The sequence below is a fragment of the Rhinichthys klamathensis genome, unplaced genomic scaffold (assembly GCF_029890125.1).
Source record: "Rhinichthys klamathensis goyatoka isolate OS25496 unplaced genomic scaffold, OSU_Roscu_1.1 h1tg000018l_1, whole genome shotgun sequence".
NCBI classification, from domain to species: domain Eukaryota; kingdom Metazoa; phylum Chordata; class Actinopteri; order Cypriniformes; family Leuciscidae; genus Rhinichthys; species Rhinichthys klamathensis.
This window is the reverse complement of record NW_026606569.1, coordinates 1,506,419-1,526,848: the sequence shown is the minus strand read 5'-3', so window position 1 is coordinate 1,526,848 and position 20,430 is coordinate 1,506,419. Positions and strand designations below refer to the sequence as shown.

At 43.8% G+C, this 20,430-nt stretch overlaps 2 protein-coding genes across 2 annotated transcripts in view; both read left to right on the top strand.

Annotated features, from left to right (window-relative positions):
* Positions 1–5,454, top strand: part of LOC130070680 (tripartite motif-containing protein 16-like) — a 36,113-nt gene extending 30,659 nt beyond the window's left edge. Inside the window, exons 4-6 of the mRNA XM_056235167.1 lie at positions 2,814–3,005; positions 4,591–4,618; positions 4,854–5,454. Of these exons, the coding sequence (XP_056091142.1) occupies positions 2,814–3,005; positions 4,591–4,618; positions 4,854–5,380 (747 nt within the window). The 3' untranslated portion in view covers positions 5,381–5,454. The remainder of the gene's footprint in view (positions 1–2,813; positions 3,006–4,590; positions 4,619–4,853) is intronic.
* A 2,543-nt stretch (positions 5,455–7,997) lies between these two features.
* Positions 7,998–11,986, top strand: LOC130070845 (E3 SUMO-protein ligase KIAA1586-like). The gene is made up of 2 exons (XM_056235401.1): positions 7,998–8,378; positions 10,004–11,986. Exons 1-2 carry the CDS (start codon positions 7,998–8,000, stop codon positions 11,984–11,986), a joined length of 2,364 nt encoding a protein of 787 aa, XP_056091376.1.
* The last annotated feature ends 8,444 nt before the right edge of the window (positions 11,987–20,430 follow it).

Here is a 20,430-nt window from a genome sequence, read left to right as displayed (position 1 = left end):
CTTGTTTCGGTTTCATGGCTTGCCATGCCATGCCTTTGTTTTATGTTTGATTAAGTGTTTATAATTAAAGATTGCGTTTGGGTTCTCAACCAGCTTGTTCCAGTGCAGGGGTTTTCAAAGTGTGGGGCGCGCCTCCCCAGGGGGGCGCCAGAGCATACCAGGGAAGGCATAAAAATGGTAAAAATTATAGCCTAATAATTAGTTTAAATTAATACATTTAAAAAGTTAAATTGTTCTGAAAATAAGGCACACTGCAGGTCTTGATGCCCAATTCTGATTTGTTACCTGATTTTTTGACCCTCCGTTTACACGTTCTTTCAACTGTATCTGATTCATGCGTTTACACTTGCCATATATCTGAAACATTGCGCATACTTAAAGGGTTAAATTCTCTTGCACAGATGGACGAACGCGAAATATGCTTGACGCTAGCTCTCCGATATATGCAAAGTTCGCCAAACATCACCATGATTTTGAGGCGGAGGAGGACGAAAAGTGCCATCATTGCAGGCTGCGCATAGGCTATGCTTATGCTTCAGTTATTGTGTGTGAGAAAGATCTCAGGACTGGTGGGAGCATATTGTGTTTAAAGGGGTCATATAATGGTACATGCACTTTTACAAGTTGATTGTACTGAAATGTGTGTTGGCAGTGCCTGTGATGTGATTTAAATGATTATTGCAGTAAGCTCCACTAGGAGGCGCTACTGGCTTTTGTATTGTTTAGCTCTGCTTGTTTTACGGCAGTTGTAAAATTGTTGATAAACGCTTGATGCCACCGTTCTCTGCTCTTGACAAATCCTGTTAATAAATCGTTGTAAGACTACTTTAAGCAATCCGTGAATTCATGACAGTGCCTGTACACAACCATCATATAATGATAAAAATCCATCCAGTGTTTTTGTTTTAATCTCTTTATATGTTTTCCCCTGCCTCAAATTGAGCCGTTCGATCTTGTGACGTCAATAAATCGAACGCCCCTCCCACGATTGATAATTGACAGCAGCGTTTCCACACATCCCCGCCCTGAGCGAGCTGTCATCATAGTCCGTCATTGTTGATACGCTGGAGCAGAATGGCGTCTAAGCGATTGTGGTGTTCTGTTCTTGGGTGTAATAACGAACACAGCAGTCATTTTAATGTTCCTAAATTCGAACCTGGAAGGGAATATTCCCAATGATCAACATCAATGCTTTCATGTTTGCGCGAATCACTTCTCACAGACTGCTTTATAAAAGAGGGTCAGTGTAAATCTGGTTTTGCTAAGAAGCTGCTCCTGTAAAAAGAATCGGTACCAACTATTCGTGTTCCTGCTGCACCTCCTCCAGACGAAGTGAGTGTTAAGTTTTATTAACCTTTAAATATTAATCTTTGCAAATTGCTTAACGATGAATGCGGCTAATGTTTACACTCAGGGAATATTACGGCATGTTTTCTATGTAACGTTACAACGTTCTCAATATAATTTATAATCCCACGTTTATAATGAACAACGCGTTATGGTTAATGTGTTATTAAAAACTGTGTACGCAGGAGTTAAAATTAACATGGTACTTGTCTGTTACTGATTAAGAAGTAATGTTATAACTGCATGAAGATGAATGGTAACACAATACCGGCAAAATACTGTTTACATCCTGCAAATGCATGATTCAAGACTATTAATACTCTAATTGATGTTTTTCAATATTACGCCGGAATAAGTTATGTTATCTATGTGCGTTGTGTTTAAACACCCCAAAGAACAGAGGGGCGGGGTGAGCAAAGCTCATGATCATTTAAAGTCATATGCACTGAAACGGCGTGCTGAAAACAGAGCTGTTTTTGACCAGGTAAAATAAGTGTTTTCTTACAATACTAATGAGAATTTTTAATTAAAGTATATTACAAAGTTTTCATTTAGACCCTAAAGATTCATATTAACTTGTACAAAAATGCCATTATATGACCCCTTTAAATATTGGCTTTATCGAGGAGCAGTGGGTCTGAAATTTTAGGATGAGCAAGCCAACCTTTGATATGTTGTGTCAACGTTTGTCCACATTCCTCTCCTACGACGACACGTTTCGTCCCTTTGCAGATGCGCATCAGGGTTGCTCTCGTCATTAAACCGCGGAGATAGCCTAATGCCTCAGTATATCCGATCTGCCTGTTTACATGACAGTCGCATTGGCACATATCTGATTTATATCTGATTTATTTCCACATATGAATGAGGCCTGAAACCGATCTCGAAATATCCGAATGCATGCGTTTTTATTCCTGTTTACACGGTCATAGAACACATCCGATCTGTGTCACATATGAGCAAAAAATCGGCATTGGGTCACATTTTACTGACAGTGTAAACGAGACCTTGCACTTTTCATGTTAACACAAACAATTATAAAAGTGAGAAGTTAAGAGTCTGACATTGCTATGTGTGTGTGGTTTTTTGGGGGGGGGGGGGGGGGGGCGCATTGGGTAAGTTGTGTCAAAAGGGAGGCCCACTGTCTTAGACTTTGAAAACTCCTGCTCCAGTGGATTCATTCATACCATGTGACGCCATTGATGAACTTGATCTGTTACATTTGTTTTTGCCAGATATTGATCATCTAAGTGTTTTCCTAGAAAGTTTACATATAGTGTTAGTGTCAAACGCTCGAACTTATTGCACTAGCATGATATAATGAATATGAGAAGAATGAAGCTGATGCTGTGAAAGTGCTGGATTGAGGAGAGTTATTAATGATCAACAAGAGCCACAAATCTGACAGTAGTGCAGGTTATTGATGAAGTGTGGAGGTGATGAGCTTTGATTTCTGTTTTCTGTAGAGTTTCCAGTCTCTCTCAGCTCCTCCTGAATCTACAGACGTAAATGACAATCCCTTCAGTTCTCTCTCCTCTTTTGATGGCGTGAGAGAATCTGTCCTTCGGCTGAGAGACAAACTGGAGGATTTCTGCAAAGAGGAGCTCAAGAAGATCATCTCTGACAGAGGTAAAGTCCTGGAGATTCTGCTCTCAGAAATCATCCTCCATCATATCATATAATTTAGAAGATCATCTCTGACAGAGGTAAAGTCCTGGGGCCTCATTTATAAAACTTTGCGTAGGATTTGTGTCAGAAGTGGCGTACGGATGAAACATAGGACGTGCGTACGCACAGAAATATTCGGATTTATAAAACCGTGCGCACGCACATCCTACGCATTTTTCCCTTAATAAATCACAATCAATTCTTAAAGTAGCGCAGCTTTTGCGCTTCATGTCACGCCCATAGTTGCCCATAAATAGTCCGTGAAACGCCCACAAGTTAATATTCATTGATTGCGAAATCATGGCAAACATAGAGAGGAAATCAATAAAACGTAACTTCACTCAATGTGAAGTAGAAGTTATCGTTGGCGAGGTGGAAAAGAGGAGAAAATGTTGTTTGGAGGGCACAGTGTGGGCATTAGCTACTAATGCCAAAAAGGCACTTGAGTGGCAAAAGGTTGCAGACGCCGTATGCTGTAGCCTCACAACCTCGGACTGTGGCCGAAATAAAAAAGAAATGACAAGCTACAGATCTCGGCTATAATCTACTTGGAAATGGGAAATAGTTCAGCGCAAATGTCATTTCTTGCAGCTTTCTGAATGATTGAGACATAGGTCTACGTCATACGTTATTTTATCAAAAATAAAACAAACTAAAGGCATATGCATGAATACCATGATTCCGTAGCTAATGAAGACATTTTTACTATGAAAACTATCTATCTATCTATCTATCTATCTATCTATCTATCTATCTAATTGCATAAAATAAAACAAACTAAAGGCATATGCATGAATACCATGATTCCGTAGCTAATGAAGACATTTTTACTATGAAAACTATCTATCTATCTATCTATCTATCTATCTATCTATCTATCTATCTATCTATCTATCTATCTATCTATCTATCTAATTGCATCTATATCTGCTCCACCTGACGGACACATTGGCGAGAATATCAGTTTTGTACATTATTTCGTTCTGTTTACCATCTTATTTATGAGGATGAATTGTATAACATGCCAATATTATTGCAGAACATATTTCACTTTTCTTTTTGCAAATATGTGTTAATTTTGCATTTCTGTTGCAGGTCGATCAAACGGGTGTTCGTGTAGGCTGTTAATCGTAAGACTTGCTTTGTGAAGTCTTCGTGTTATTTATGAGAGGCAGAATTGCCATTTATTTTACACAACGGTCTACAGTTTCACACACTTTCACGTGTTTCTTCCATCTGCCGACGGTGTCGCCATTTCTCATTGCACCCGTTTTTGTGCGTACGCCTGGGTCAGAGCTTCCGTGAAGGACCCCACATTTTACCGTCAAGTTTGCTTTTTATAAATACCAATTATTGCGTAGAGAGCGGCGTACGCCTTCTTTTGTCCGTACGCAACGTTTATAAATAAGGCCCCTGGAGATTCTGCTCTCAGAAATGATCCTCCATCATCTCATATCATGTAGAAGATCATATTAGAAATGTCTTAGGAACGGATGCAGGGATCATTTTCTCTTGACATGATAATCACACTCTTCATGTCTGTTGATTTCCACAGTCAATGTCATCAACATTGTTCCCAGAACCAGGAACGACTTCATACAATGTAAGTCACTAATAAAACAAGCAGAAAAAATCATTGAGTGTGTTCATGTTCTTCCTGGAAAAGGAGAAAGAAAACATGACAGAAGAGTTTTAGAGTGAAAACAGGTTTAGAGTTGATCATGTAATAATTATTTGCACAGTATATCTGCTAAACTGTACTGAGACACTGACTGCTGATATATTGAACATGAAGAGTTCAGATAATTCCTGATTCTGATGTGTTTTCTCTCCATCAGATTCCCATCGGCTCACTCTAGATCTGAACACAGTGAATAAACGCCTCCTTCTGTCTGAGAGGAACAGAGTGATTACTAACACTGACACAGAGGTTCAGTCGTATCCTGATCATCCAGACAGATTTGATGATGATCCTCAGGTGTTGTGTAGAGAGAGTGTGTGTGGACGCTGTTACTGGGAGATTGAGTGGAGTGGGAGAAGTGTGTTTATATCAGTGTCATATAAGAGCATCAGCAGGAAGGGAGTGGGTTATGAGTGTGTGTTTGGATATAATGATCAGTCCTGGAGTTTGTTCTGCTCTCCCTCCAGTTACTCAATCATACACAATAACATAAAGACTGAACTCCCTGTAAAGCCCATCAGCAGGAGAATAGGAGTGTATGTGGATCACAGTGCAGGAACTCTGTCCTTCTACAGCGTCTCTGACACAACGAGCCTCATACACACAGTCCAGACCACATTCACACACACACTCTATCCTGGGTTTAGGCTTTATTATCCTGGATCATCAGTGAAACTGTGTTGATGAGTGAGAACAGACTGTAGAGAGATTCTACTCATAATGATTTGAGCTGCATGATAAATCAGTAACAGTGAGATGTTATATCTCTTATTTTCTCTTTATTAATTCAATTCACATTTATTTGTGTAGTGCTTTTCACAATAAACATCGTTTCAAAGCAGCTTTACAGAAAATCAATGAGTCCACATTACAATTTAGAGTCTTTTATCAGAGATAACAAAGTTATGAATTTCAGAAATGTACATTATACAAAATCACAGTAACGTAGCTAAAGATGTATTCAATTAAACAATGTAATAATTTAAGGAAGAAAAATCATTACATTAATACTTTAGCTGAACTTCTGTCAGTGAAATAACGTCAGAATAAATTAGCACAATTATTCTAATCTAATCCATTTCACTTTGAATTAATACTTAATCACATTGTAGGAGCCAAATGTAACTTGTTCAACCACTAGATGGTGGTGTACACCTGTTCAAACACATGGTTTTTAACTTCTAAACTGGGTTGAATCAGGAAGGGACAGGTGGCGGAAATATATGGTTCTTACCATAGTGCGAAATACGGGGGGGTCCCCCCCCCCCGATTAACCCATGAGACCCCCTGAAAGCCTCAAAAGCAAAATTTGAAGGGGGTCTCAAATTTTGTCAAATAAATAAATAAATAAATAATTTGTCACTAATGGTCACTAAAATGTTTTTAAGCTCCCCACATGTCCAATATTCAGAATTAAAAACATTTATTCACAATCACAATCACAAATATGTTTCTTTTTTGCCAAGCGGAGCCAGCCAGTCCTGTGCACGTATGCAAATTAGCCATATGCGCCCCCCAAGAAACTAGCAAGCGAAAATTAAACCAGAGTGTATCACTCACACACTTTGGGTTCACATCCAAAAAGATGGCACTCAGAGATGAAGAGGCACCGAAAGACGATACTGGTGCAGGACTCACTACCAGAACAGAGGATCCTCTCCCACTCAGCGACTCCCCAGAAGAACAACGATTAGTTGAGGCCGAGTGCTCCGAAGACGCAGCAGGTGCTGAGGTAACGATAGCTGCTAGTGCAACAAGTACAAGTAGGGTTGTGTACCGACTTTCCCATATAAGCCGGGACGTCCCGTATATTGGGCCTATCTATTATTTGTCCCGTTTATTGACTGCATGCCGATCTAACCACTGACTAATACAACAGCAACACGACACTTGAGCATTATCACGACACCGGTCATCATCCAATCACAGCCCATACTCACGCGCATCAGACCGATACGAATAACAAACTCTAAATTGAGAATGAATCATTCTTTTGGGACAAATCATGGTTTGATTTGCGAACAGAATACTCTGCTGTCTGGTCGATCCGGACTCGGGCTAACGGCTATCCCTTTCACTGTCCGGGTTTTGATTTCAAACAACGTGAATATTGTTCATGATTCCAACAACATCCATCCAGCCACGCAAGAAAACATGAAATCTACCTGAGGGAATAATATGCTCATGTGAATTTACTGCTCAAAAACATTTCTGATTTTATTAATATTAAAAATAAATGTCAGGATTCTTTGATGAATAGAAAGTTCAAGGAGATTTATCTGAAATAAAAAAGCTTTTGTAACACTATACATGTCTACTGTCACTTTTGATTATTTTAATGTGTCTTTGCTGAATAAAAGTATTACAAGGCTCGAAATTCCGACCATTTTGGTCACATGATATGCTTCTGAAATTGAATCTGTGCGACCTAAAAATATATTTGGGAGCATTTGTGCGAGTGCAAATAATGGTTGTTGTGGTGCGACCTGTTTTCATTTCTCTAAAAAACGTTTGCAAATTACTGCACAGAGAGAGAGAGAGAGAGGGAGAGGGGTAGGGGGGCGCACAGAGAGAGAGAGAGAGAGAGCCCCGGCCGCGCGCGCGCACTCTCACCGTCTTCAAACAACACGAGCGCTGTCTTGCTCTCTCCCTCGCACATATTAATAAAATTCAATTTACACTACAGTAAATCAATTGTAAAGTAAATCTCCTGAATTACCGCGGGTTGTGAACACATTCAGCTGACATAAACCACAATTTCAATAAACGAAAAAACTATCCAGTGATGGAATGTTTTCTGTGTTGACACAAATCTTGTGTGATGTTGTCACGGATGGGTGTGTAGATAGGAAGCACAAGGAGACGAGGAAATAACTATGAACAGGAATTTAATGAACAAGGCACTCAGGAGATGCACACATACCATAAGAACGTAACATATACAATAACCGACCAGGAGTGAGGGAGAACACTGGGTTTACATACACAGGGAATGGGTCATGGCAACAAGACACAGCTGGGGCAAATTAACTAGACACAGGTGGAGGAACTGAACACAAACGAGGAGCGGGAAAACTGAGACACAGGACTAAACCAAAACACAGAGACGGGGAAAACTAAGAAACACAGGTCATACTTGTGACATTACCCCCCCCTCCAAAAAAGGCGCGTCCTCGCGCTGTACAAAATCCAAAGGGGTGGGAGGGTGGGCGCCCTGGAGGCTGACGAGGGTATAGTTCCACGGGAATAGAAAGCCTCCAGGGCGGACTAGGCTGTGGATCTTGCCAAGGGGGAGCTGGACATGGACGTGGGCGTGGCCAAGGCGGAGCTGGATGTGGGCGTGGCCAAGGCGGAGCTCTCGGGTAACCGGGAGTCCAAGGTGGAGATGGACGAGGGCGTGACCACGGCGGAGCTTTCGGAACCTCTGGAGTCCAAGGCGGAGCTGGACGAGGGCGTGACCACGGCGGAGCTTTCGGAACCTCTGGAGTCCAAGGCGGAGCTGGACGAGGGCGTGACCACGGGGAAGCTTTCGGAACCTCTGGAATGCAAGGCGGAGCTTGACGTGGCCAAGGTGGAGCTTGATGTGGCTGTGACCACGGCGGAGCTTTTGGGACCTCGGGAGTCCAGGGTGGATCTATCCCTTCAGGTGACCATGGCAGTGCTGCCCCTTCGGGTGGCCATGGTGAAGGCGTATAGCCCCCCCCCAAAATTTTCTTGGGGAGAAGAACGGGTTTCAGCTCAGGCTCAGGAACAGTCTCTGGCTGGATGGCGGTCTCTGGCTGGACGGCGGTCTCTGGCTGGACGGCGGTCTCTGGCTGGACGGCGGTCTCTGGCTGGACGGCGGTCTCTGGCTGGACGGCGGTCTCTGGCTGGACATCGACGGGACGAGGTTTACTTGACTCGGCGGGACGAGACTCTGGAGGGCTGGTCTCGGCGGGACGAGACTCTGGAGGGCTGGTCTCGGCGGGACGAGACTCTGGAGGGCTGGTCTCGGCGGGACGAGACTCTGGAGGGCTGGTCTCGGCGGGACGAGACTCTGGAGGGCTGGTCTCGGCGGGACGAGACTCTGGAGGGCTGGTCTCGGCGGGACGAGACTCTGGAGGGCTGGTCTCGGCGGGACGAGACTCTGGAGGGCTGGTCTCGGCGGGACGAGACTCTGGAGGGCTGGTCTCGGCGGGACGAGACTCTGGAGGGCTGGTCTCGGCGGGACGAGACTCTGGAGGGCTGGTCTCGGCGGGATGAGACTCTGGTTGTACAGTCACGGCGGGGCGTGACTCTGGGATGATGGCCCACTTGGCAGCACGTATAGACATCAGCGGGGGTTCGGACACGCTGGAAATCATCCCTGGATGGCCATAAACGGATCCGGTGTCTGACCTGACAGTTGACACAAGTGCGGCGTTCAGATTCTCAGGCTGGGCGGGCGAGATGTGCACTGGCTCTGGATGGGTGGTTTCCTCTCCGTGAGTGTCGCAGGGCCCGACGGTAAATGGCGACCCATTATGGAGAAGCACCCACTCGACGAAAGTCTCAAAGTTCTCTCGAGGTCCCAAACCGGGTAGGTGTGCCTTAGTCTCTGCATTGAGGCCAGTGTGGAAGAAAACACTCAATGAGCGATCGGGGAAAGAGCTAAGGCATGCCAGGTCGAGATAAGCCGTGGTGTGAGCCTCGAGAGATTGCTGGCCTTGTTCCAGCAACATCAGCTGCATCGAAGCATTCATCGTTGATTTTGGGTCGGTTATTCTGTCACGGATGGGTGTGTAGATAGGAAGCACAAGGAGACGAGGAAATAACTATGAACAGGAATTTAATGAACAAGGCACTCAGGAGATGCACACATACCATAAGAACGTAACATATACAATAACCGACCAGGAGTGAGGGAGAACACTGGGTTTACATACACAGGGAATGGGTCATGGCAACAAGACACAGCTGGGGCAAATTAACTAGACACAGGTGGAGGAACTGAACACAAACGAGGAGCGGGAAAACTGAGACACAGGACTAAACCAAAACACAGAGACGGGGAAAACTAAGAAACACAGGTCATACTTGTGACAGATGTCCTATGATCATATGGTTTGTGTGTAATGTGACTTTTTTTGTATGACCTTAAAATTTGTTTTAGAATTAAATTATACATAAATAGGTTAAGCAAAACAAATGTGTTTATGTCTGAGAACCTTTTAAACACATACAAACCTGAAATGACACATAGCCTACTGTGTGATACAGTACAGATATGTTGAGTGTCCCTTATTTTCCTGTAAAGAACCACGATTGTCCCGCATTTTTTTTTCTAAGTTGGCAACCCTAAGCAGAGACTTGCCGGCTGGTTGGACAGCAAAGCAGGTGGGCGAATGGAAAGACCGCAACCCTTGGCTTGACATTAAGGCAGGAAAATTGGGGTGTTTAGTGTGTAGAAAAGCAAAAACGTTGCTACTCTCAGAAAAGGGACCAGGTTTACACCTCGCAGAAGAATGGATCAACGGTGATGTTACTAGCTCTGAAGCAAAGAGGCTGCGAAAGAAGATATACAAACACAGGGACAGCCAGGCCCACGCAAGGTCAGTGGACATAGCCCAGATGAAAGAGAAAGACACCCTCCCGCACTTTTTTATTGATATACAGTCTGATTTACTCAAGAAAACCACAGTTTCGTTCAGAACAGCATACACCGTCGCAAAGGAAAGGCTATCGTACAAAAAGCTCAACCCACTCATGACGATGCAGGAGCTTAATGGAGCTGAAGTTGGTAATATCCACAAATCTGACCATGCATGCGCAGAAATAATCAGTCACATTGCCAAGGAAATGCGCCGCAAATTTGTCTGCAATGTGAAAGAAAAGGATTCACGGGTGTCAATCACAATTGATGAAAGCACCATTCATGGCAGTCCCTATCTAATAATCTACGTAAGATGTGATGTCAGCGGTAAGGGGGATGTAGACAATGTTTTCCTGGATCTAGTGGAACTTACAAATGGGGTCGATGCTGAATCCATTTATAACTCAATGATGGCGAGTCTACATAAAGCTAGAATGGATGATGACTTTTTGAAGACGCACCTGATCAGCATTGCCACCGATGGAGCTGCGGTGCTCACAGGAAAAGCCAGTGGGCTTGTAGTTAGACTAAAAGAAAGGTTTCCGAACGTGCAGTCTGTTCACTGCCTGGCGCATAGATTAGAACTGGCTGTCAAAGATGCTCTTAAAGAAGTGGCTGGCACTAATCAGTTTGAGTTCTTTATTTCAAAATTATACTCACTCTACAATCAGTCAACCAGGAACGCCAGATTGCTTAGAGAAGCAGCGGCCGAGCTCAACGTGGAAATACTGAAAATAGGTCAAATCTTCACCATCAGATGGGTTGCCAGCAGCTTTAAAACCGTAAAAGCAGTATGGAAAGATTTCCCCGCACTAGCACTCCATTTCAAAACAGCCAGTGAGGACACATCACGCAATGATCTTGAGAGGCAAAAATACAAGGGACTTCTGAAGCACCTTGTTAACTCAGGATTTGTGGAAGATTTGGCTGTCATGAAAGACATCCTGCGTGAACTCCAGAGCCTGTCTCTCAAGCTGCAGAAAAGAGAAATGTCACTCGTGGATTCAAGTCTCGCCATCCAACAAACGATCAATGTTTTGGCGGCCATGAAGACGACTGGTGGGGGGAAATCAACCAAGAAGGCTGAAAAGTCCGTCTCATCTGGCCTTTTTAAGGGTGTAGAGCTGAATGAAGGCAGGGCGAAAATAAACAGGTCTCGGTTTCATGAATCAGTGATTGCGTCTCTAACTAAGCGATTACCGGAGTCAAATTTGGTCCTGATGCTCAAAGCTCTTGACAAGCGTTTTTGGCCAGGAGAGCAGGAGGACCTGATTTTGCATGGCGAACCAGAAGTACACAGCCTTGCAAAAGCACTTGGAGAACCAACCAGGGAGGCTGTGGAGCAGTTTCGAGACTGGAAACTACAGGGCACTGCACCGGGGAAAACATTGGAAAGACTGTGCATAGCAAGTCGCACGTATCTCCCCACATCAGCTGAGTGCGAACGAGGCTTTTCCGCAGTTAACAACACGAGCAACCAGACGCGCAACAGGTTGCGCGAAGACAGCCTCTCTTCACTCCTGTTTGTTGACCTCAACGGATCTCCGCTGGACAAATTCGACCCAGTTCCATTCGTCAGAAGCTGGATTAAAGCAGGACATCGCCTCTCTTCTTCCTGGAAACCAGGACGACAACCACAAGAAGTCGAGCCAAGGCATCTTTGGTCTATTTTAACTTAACCCTTGAGCATTCTCAATATGCAATATAACTGTTCATATCTGTTCTGTTACAGTTAGTAACTGAAGTGTAGATTACTTGTACAATTATGTAAAAAAAGAAGAAGACTGAAATAAATGATAAACTCTAAAAACTCAACTTTTCTCTTTGTAAACATCTTTTTCTGGTTTGATTGACAAAAAATGCTAAACTTTGACAGTCATTTTTATTGTTATAATTGTGATTTCATAATATTTAGATATGAATCCAACTAAAACTTGTGAAAAGGTACAGTTTCTTTCAGTTAGTCAAATAGCATAGTGGAGCTCTATAGCCATCTATTAAAACTGCATTTTCCAAAAGATGGGCAAATATTTGACACCAAACCATGTCAAATTATCCATGTTATCCCCATAAATTAAATTTAGAAATTTGGGTTAAATAAAAATTTTACATAAAAAAAGCTGTTTTTGTATAATTATTTTTTTACTTTATTTATATAAATTTAAAATATATCATAAATCCTCCAAAAATTTCACAAATGTAGAGTAAAAACATTAATAAACAGTAACATTACATTTGTTTAAATAAAAACTTATTTTGTTACACAATTACATTTTGTTATCAAAAATTGTTAAGCGTGTGTGTGTTGTCATGTAGGCTATAGACTGATTGTCTTGGCTTGCATCCATGAAATATTGAAATGTTATAGGTACTGCATAGAGAAAATTTAGATCGGTATTGCACAACAATCGGGAGATGGGGACCCCCCCGAATTTTGACGGGTATTTCGCACTACCATAGAACCAATGCCTTTTAAACTGTAACATACATCCCATTAAATGGACAACAAACTGTTCAAATGCATACAGCTGTGTGGACATTGTTTTAACTATGCGTGAAGAACACCCTACCACATTCCCTGGGCTTATAGGAAAGCCAATACACACATCATTACTGTAAATGTCCAGAATTGGAGTTTCTTTGATCAGTGTTTTATGCTAATTGTCCTGATCTATCAAGTAGGGTTTTGTAAGAGTGTTGTGGTTAATGATGTCAGTGTTTTCTTTCTATATCTGTCATCTGTCTCGATGCTGCTTGTTGTAATGAACACAAATAGTTTAATATACTTCACTTTCATCAGAGCAAAGAGAGTAAATGATGAACTGTAATGTTTCAACAGAGGATGTCAAACACTCTTATTAGCTTCTTCTGCATCTGGCAGCACGTTCACAGATGAGCGACCCATGTGATCTATACGATGACCTTTGACCTTTCTGAAAGATGAGCCAATCCAGCTGGATTATGATCTCTGACAGTATTTCTACATGTTAAGAAACCATAGATACACTAGATGTCGCCTTGGCTACGGCAGTTCATTGGAACGAATGCGTCAATAGAGACGCCATCTTGGAACAGAGGAGCCCCTCCTCTATAATGCATAAGCGTCAATGTAGGCAAAGGTCTAACGGAAATAAAATCACCATAAATCGTCATGAATGCGATTTTCTAGTTTTTTGGTTCATTCCAATGGTCAGACATGTATTTATCATTGAGTCCAGAGAAAATGTAAAACATTTATTTTTTATTTTTACATTCTTCCTAGTTCAGATTTTGTTCGTGTACGCAGGACCATCCATACGCAGCACAAAAGTCCGAAAATCCATGAATTCGAAGTACAGGCAGAGATAGCAGCGTTACCTAGCTACTTCCTATGACAAGACCCCTGTTCCAAGATGGCGGCGGTTTTGAAGCATGCTTAGAACCCCAAGGTGACATCCAGTGGCGGCTCCAGACAATTTTGATTGGGGGGGCAATGGGGGGTCCTGGTCATTTCAAGGGGGGGCTCATGAAAACCAACAAAAAATACAGTGGACACGGCTAATAACTGCATATTACTGCTACTTAACAAAAACAACAAAGCATATCAACTACTTTGTTCTTATTTAATTAATCAATTGCAGTTTGCAAACAATATGCTCAAACTTTAATTGCCATATATAGCCATACTCATGACAGAAAACATATTTACAAAATAGTATCTATTCTCATACTCTCATACCCTATTGATTGCCCTACTTCTGTCCAGTTTCCCCTTGGCATCTTCTCTCCTCTCTTCAGTCTCCACAGGTGTGATTTACTGCAACATATGAGTTTATAGTACACATGAATAGGTTAGTATTTATGCTAAATACAGTAATACAATAGCAATAGGCTCACTTCACTCACCAATATTGACAGCTCTTTTGTCCAGTCTCCTCCTGTCTTCTTCTCTGCTCCTCTTACTCTCCAGTCTCCTCCTGTCTTCTTCTCTGCTCCTCTTACTCTCCAGTCTCCTCCTGTCTTCTTCTCTGCTCCTCTTACTCTCCAGTCTCCTCCTGTCTTCTTCTCTGCTCCTCTTACTCTCCAGTCTCCTCCTGTCTTCTTCTCTGCTCCTCTTACTCTCCAGTCTCCTCCTTTCTTCTTCTCTGCTCCTCCTACTCTCCAGTCTCCTCCTGTCTTCTTCTCTGCTCCTCTTACTCTCCAGTCTCCTCCTTTCTTCTTCTCTGCTCCTCTTACTCTCCAGTCTCCTCCTTTCTTCTTCTCTGCTCCTCTTAACTCTCCAGTCTCCTCCTGTCTTCTTCTCTGCTCCTCTTACTCTCCAGTCTCCTCCTGTCTTCTTCTCTGCTCCTCTTACTCTCCAGTCTCCTCCTGTCTTCTTCTCTGCTCCTCTTACTCTCCAGTCTCCTCCTTTCTTCTTCTCTGCTCCTCTTACTCTCCAGTCTCCTCCTGTCTTCTTCTCTGCTCCTCTTACTCTCCAGTCTCCTCCTGTCTTCTTCTCTGCTCCTCTTACTCTCCAGTCTCCTCCTGTCTTCTTCTCTGCTCCTCTTACTCTCCAGTCTCCTCCTTTCTTCTTCTCTGCTCCTCTTACTCTCCAGTCTCCTCCTTTCTTCTTCTCTGCTCCTCTTAACTCTCCAGTCTCCTCCTGTCTTCTTCTCTGCTCCTCTTACTCTCCAGTCTCCTCCTTTCTTCTTCTCTGCTCCTCTTACTCTCCAGTCTCCTCCTTTCTTCTTCTCTGCTCTTCTTACTCTCCAGTCTCCTCCTGTCTTCTTCTCTGCTCCTCTTACTCTCCAGTCTCCTCCTGTCTTCTTCTCTGCTCCTCTTACTCTCCAGTCTCCTCCTGTCTTCTTCTCTGCTCCTCTCACTCTCCAGTCTCCTCCTTTCTTCTTCTCTGCTCCTCTTACTCTCCAGTCTCCTCCTTTCTTCTTCTCTGCTCCTCTTAACTCTCCAGTCTCCTCCTGTCTTCTTCTCTGCTCCTCTTACTCTCCAGTCTCCTCCTGTCTTCTTCTCTGCTCCTCTTACTCTCCAGTCTCCTCCTTTCTTCTTCTCTGCTCCTCTTACTCTCCAGTCTCCTCCTGTCTTCTTCTCTGCTCCTCTTACTCTCCAGTCTCCTCCTGTCTTCTTCTCTGCTCCTCTTACTCTCCAGTCTCCTCCTGTCTTCTTCTCTGCTCCTCTTACTCTCCAGTCTCCTCCTTTCTTCTTCTCTGCTCCTCTTACTCTCCAGTCTCCTCCTTTCTTCTTCTCTGCTCCTCTTAACTCTCCAGTCTCCTCCTGTCTTCTTCTCTGCTCCTCTTACTCTCCAGTCTCCTCCTTTCTTCTTCTCCGCTCCTCTTACTCTCCAGTCTCCTCCTTTCTTCTTCTCTGCTCTTCTTACTCTCCAGTCTCCTCCTGTCTTCTTCTCTGCTCCTCTTACTCTCCAGTCTCCTCCTGTCTTCTTCTCTGCTCCTCTTACTCTCCAGTCTCCTCCTGTCTTCTTCTCTGCTCCTCTTACTCTCCAGTCTCCTCCTTTCTTCTTCTCTGCTCCTCTTACTCTCCAGTCTCCTCCTTTCTTCTTCTCTGCTCCTCTTACTCTCCAGTCTCCTCCTTTCTTCTTCTCTGCTCCTCTTAACTCTCCAGTCTCCTCCTGTCTTCTTCTCTGCTCCTCTTACTCTCCAGTCTCCTCCTTTCTTCTTCTCCGCTCCTCTTACTCTCCAGTCTCCTCCTTTCTTCTTCTCTGCTCTTCTTACTCTCCAGTCTCCTCCTGTCTTCTTCTCTGCTCCTCTTACTCTCCAGTCTCCTCCTGTCTTCTTCTCTGCTCCTCTTACTCTCCAGTCTCCTCCTGTCTTCTTCTCTGCTCCTCTTACTCTCCAGTCTCCTCCTTTCTTCTTCTCTGCTCCTCTTACTCTCCAGTCTCCTCCTTTCTTCTTCTCTGCTCCTCTTAACTCTCCAGTCTCCTCCTGTCTTCTTCTCTGCTCCTCTTACTCTCCAGTCTCCTCCTGTCTTCTTCTCTGCTCCTCTTACTCTCCAGTCTCCTCCTTTCTTCTTCTCTGCTCCTCTTACTCTCCAGTCTCCTCCTTTCTTCTTCTCTGCTCCTCTTACTCTCCAGTCTCCTCCTGTCTTCTTCTCTGCTCCTCTTACTCTCCAGTCTCCTCCTGTCTTCTCCCCTCTCTCCACAGGTGTGATTTCCTGCAACAATTGTGTTTATAGCACATTAAATACAGTACAATTTAAACCTTTTAAAATGTAATGTAAGGAGTGTACTCACCACTTAAAAGAGAACAATTCGCCTGTTGTTATGATTGGCTGCAAAGCGATCAATAACAACATCTACATCCATCTCTTTAGTTCTTCTTGAGCTGATTGCCAGCACAGCAAGATTGCTGGTTCGGACATCGCCACTTTTGTTTCTGAGGTAGGTTTTTAAATGCCGTAAGCAGGAAAAGCTCCTCTCACAAGCAGCTGTTGATACAGGCAGTGTCATGGAGATGCACACAAGTTTGTATAAATCAATGAAAGCCTCCTTGTATGGCCTCAATAGAATCAGCAAGTCATGGGTGCTGTTGAGAGAGACCCCATTTTGTTTTTTTCTGTCAATGAGGCGTTTCAGTTGATGTAGTTCTGCTGAAAGGTTGTCATCTAATATGCCATAGTGCCTAGCCATGGGTTGAAGGGCATCTTGGTGCAGGAAGGTCTTGTGTTTGGGATTAATAGCTGCAACTCCTTTCATAACGCGGCAACTGTCAGCAGAGAAGCGCCTATTCAATTCACTGATTAAACGGTCAAGTACTGGGAAAAAACAGTGGATTTTGTAGTCTTCTGGTGTTTGCAGTATCTTTTTTCTTGTGAGGCTATTGCTGACATGAAACTGCTGCAGGTGGGAGGGCTGTATTATTTTTCTTTTCGCCTGTTGGCGCTGCATGTCAATGCCCACTCTCTCACACATGTCACTTGCGCCCTGCCACAGATGGGTCCAAGTTTCACCATTGCGTTCTTCTTTGAGTGTGTCAACCAGTGCAAAGACCAGATCAATGGCGGATGCCAAATCTAAATCTGTGGCCTGTAATTGGTCAGATAAAGTTTTTGTGAGCCCAAATATGTTCTCCAGCATGTAGATTTGCAAAACAAACTGTGCATCAATCAAGCCATTTAGTGATCTAGCCTCAATAGCTCTATGGCTATTTGTTTGGTTGCTGATTTCCTCAAGTGTGGCTAAGATGCTAGGGAGGGTTTGCTTTATTGCCCAAAGACTATAGTACTGACATGCCCATCTGGTATCTGACAGACGTTTTAATTCCACAGCTCTTTTAGTGGGCTCAAGTTCTGTTTGTTTCTCCATGAACACTTTGTGAGTTACTGAACCAGAAAAAAAGTTGTAAAGTAGCTGAACTGTGGTAAAGCAGTCAGCAACTGGTTTTACATTATGGACACAGTCAACTAAAACCAGGTTTAATCTGTGTGCATGGCAGTGAATGTACACTGCATGTGGGACTTCTCTGCGAAATTTTTCCTGAACACCGTTGTTGCAGCCAGACATTACAGATGCCCCGTCGTAACATTGTCCAACGCATGCATTTTTGTCTATATTGAATTTAGCCAATGCCCCTTTCACTGTCACAAGTAAAGACTCTGCATCCAAACCATCAGCTGGAACAAAATCAAGAAACTCTTCATGAATGTCATCATTGTGTATGTAGCGCAGAACAATAGATATCTGCTCTTTTTTGCTCACATCTTTTGTTTCATCAACCATTAAAGTAAAGTGCTCTCCTAGTTTAACTTCGTTACTAACCTGTTCTCTCAAAATGCAGGCCATTATATCAATTAACTCGTTCTGAATGTCATGATGGACATATTTTGCATTACCTGGCCCACTAGATAATTTTTTGGATACAGTGCTATCAAACTTCCCCAGCAGATGTAACATTTCAAGGAAATTACCTCTGTTGGTGGACTGTTCATTCTCTAGGTGGCCTCTCTGACTAATGGTTTGACAAGCTGTAAAGCGCAGTGACTCAACAACTGCCCGCATGTAGATCCTGTTTTCTTTAACAATTTTCTTATGTCCATCGTCATGGAGGTGCGTCAAAATCCTCGATCCATTTTTCTCTCTCTCCTTAAATTCACACCACCCTTCCATTGCCACTTTGTGAGAAGCGCTGGCGTTATGTTGCGCCAGTTTCTCTCCTCCTTTTCTCCAGTTTTTAAACCCTTCCTGGGTGAAGCACTTTTCTGAGTGACCACCAGATCCATGCACACTGTGAAAAAAATGACGACAGGCAAAACAAAAAGCCGCGTCTTTTGACACGGAATATTCAAGCCACTGGTACTGTTTGAACCACGAGCAACTAAAACCCCTGGATGCTAGCTGCCCATGCGATCCAAAAGAACGACGCGGGTATGTTTTTAGTTGAGGCTGTCTTGGTTTCTCGGCTGGGCCATGACTTAAATCCCCCGTTAAATCCACTCCGCCGTCAGGATTCCCACCATCCGTGCCCGCTGTAGCGCTCGATGAGGCGCGAAAGAAATCCATCTGCTCACCTGTCTCCTCCTCCGCCTCGGGGACTGCGAGTTGATCCGGTCGCACCTCCTCATCCTCCAATTCCTCGGTGTCCTCTGTTTCTAAGATCAAGCAGGGCTCGCCCTCCACTGCAACGGGTATATTTTCACTCCTATTGTTATTTCCATCTGCTCTCACTTTTTTTTTAGGTATGACAAAGCGATCCATTTTTAGCTTCAAGCTATAGCTGTAGCGTAGCAGCTCTTGCGGGCTCGCGACAGCGCCTTGAACGCAATGACGCAATGCGCAGTGACGTTCATGGGGCGTCGCAGTGATTATGTTTATATTTTTTTATATGTTGAATAAATTATTAATTATTATTGTTCTGCGTAGTTTGAAAAGAAACATTTTTAAATCTTTATCCCGGATATATTTTTTAATTAGGAAGGGCGGGGGTGGGGGGTCAAATGGGGGGTCGAAGCGTTTTTTGGGAGGGTCTTGAGACCCCCCAAGACCCCCCCTGGCGCCGCCACTGGTGACATCTAGTGTATATATCTATGTTAAGAAACTTGCTGTACCTGAAAAAAAGGTACAGCAAGTTTTCTTTGTTTCTTTGGGTTTCAAAGGTTTCTTTGTTCTGTTGTATCTGTCCTATTGTGTGTAATTTGCAAAAATTAAATAACCGAAATATCTATATTGTGCTTTATTGTTATTGTTATCCAGGGCTGCCAAATTCCTATCTTGATTCAGTTATGATTCAATTAACTAAATATCAGGTATAGTAGCTACATGTTAATTTTTCTCCAGGAAACAAATCTCTCTCAACTAATGCTGTAAACATACAGGGAAACGCCTTGGTTACGACTGTTACCACGGTTCCCTGAAAAGGGAACGAGACGCTGCGTCAAAATTGACGCTATGGTAAGGCTCTGAATGATTGCGTCGTGAAGCCCCTTGTGAAATCAGTCCAATGGCGTATAGGCAGGTGACGTCATGGCAGGAAGCTATAAAGCGCACCCAGAACAAACATTATCAACTTCTGATAGGCCAAAGAAAGTTGATCACAGGCATGCTGGAAGTATGGCAGGGCGACGCAGCGTCTCGATCCCTTTTCAAGGAAGGGTACACACAGCGAGCGACTCACTTTCCTCACACAGCGTTCGACTCACTTTCCTCACACAGCGAGCAACTCACTCTCATTACACAGCGAGCAACTCACTCAGCGAGCGACCCACTCTCCTCACTCAGCGAGCGACTCACACAGCGAACGACTCACTTTCCTCACACAGCGAGCGACTCACTTTCCTCACACAGCGAGCAACTCACTTTCCTCACACAGCGAGCGACTCACTTTCTTCACACAGCAAGCGACTCACTTTCCTCACACAGCGAGCAACTCACTCTCATCACACAGCGAGCGACTCACTTTCCTCACTCAGCGAGCGACTCACTTTCCTCACTCAGCGAGCGACTCACTTTCCTCACACAGCGAGCAACTCACTTTCCTCACACAGCGAGCGACTCACTTTCCTCACTCAGCGAGCGACTCACTTTCCTCACACAGCGAGCGACTCACTTTCCTCACACACCGAGCAACTCACTCTCATCACACAGCGAGCAACTCACTCAGCGAGCGACCCACTCTCCTCACTCAGCGAGCGACTCACACAG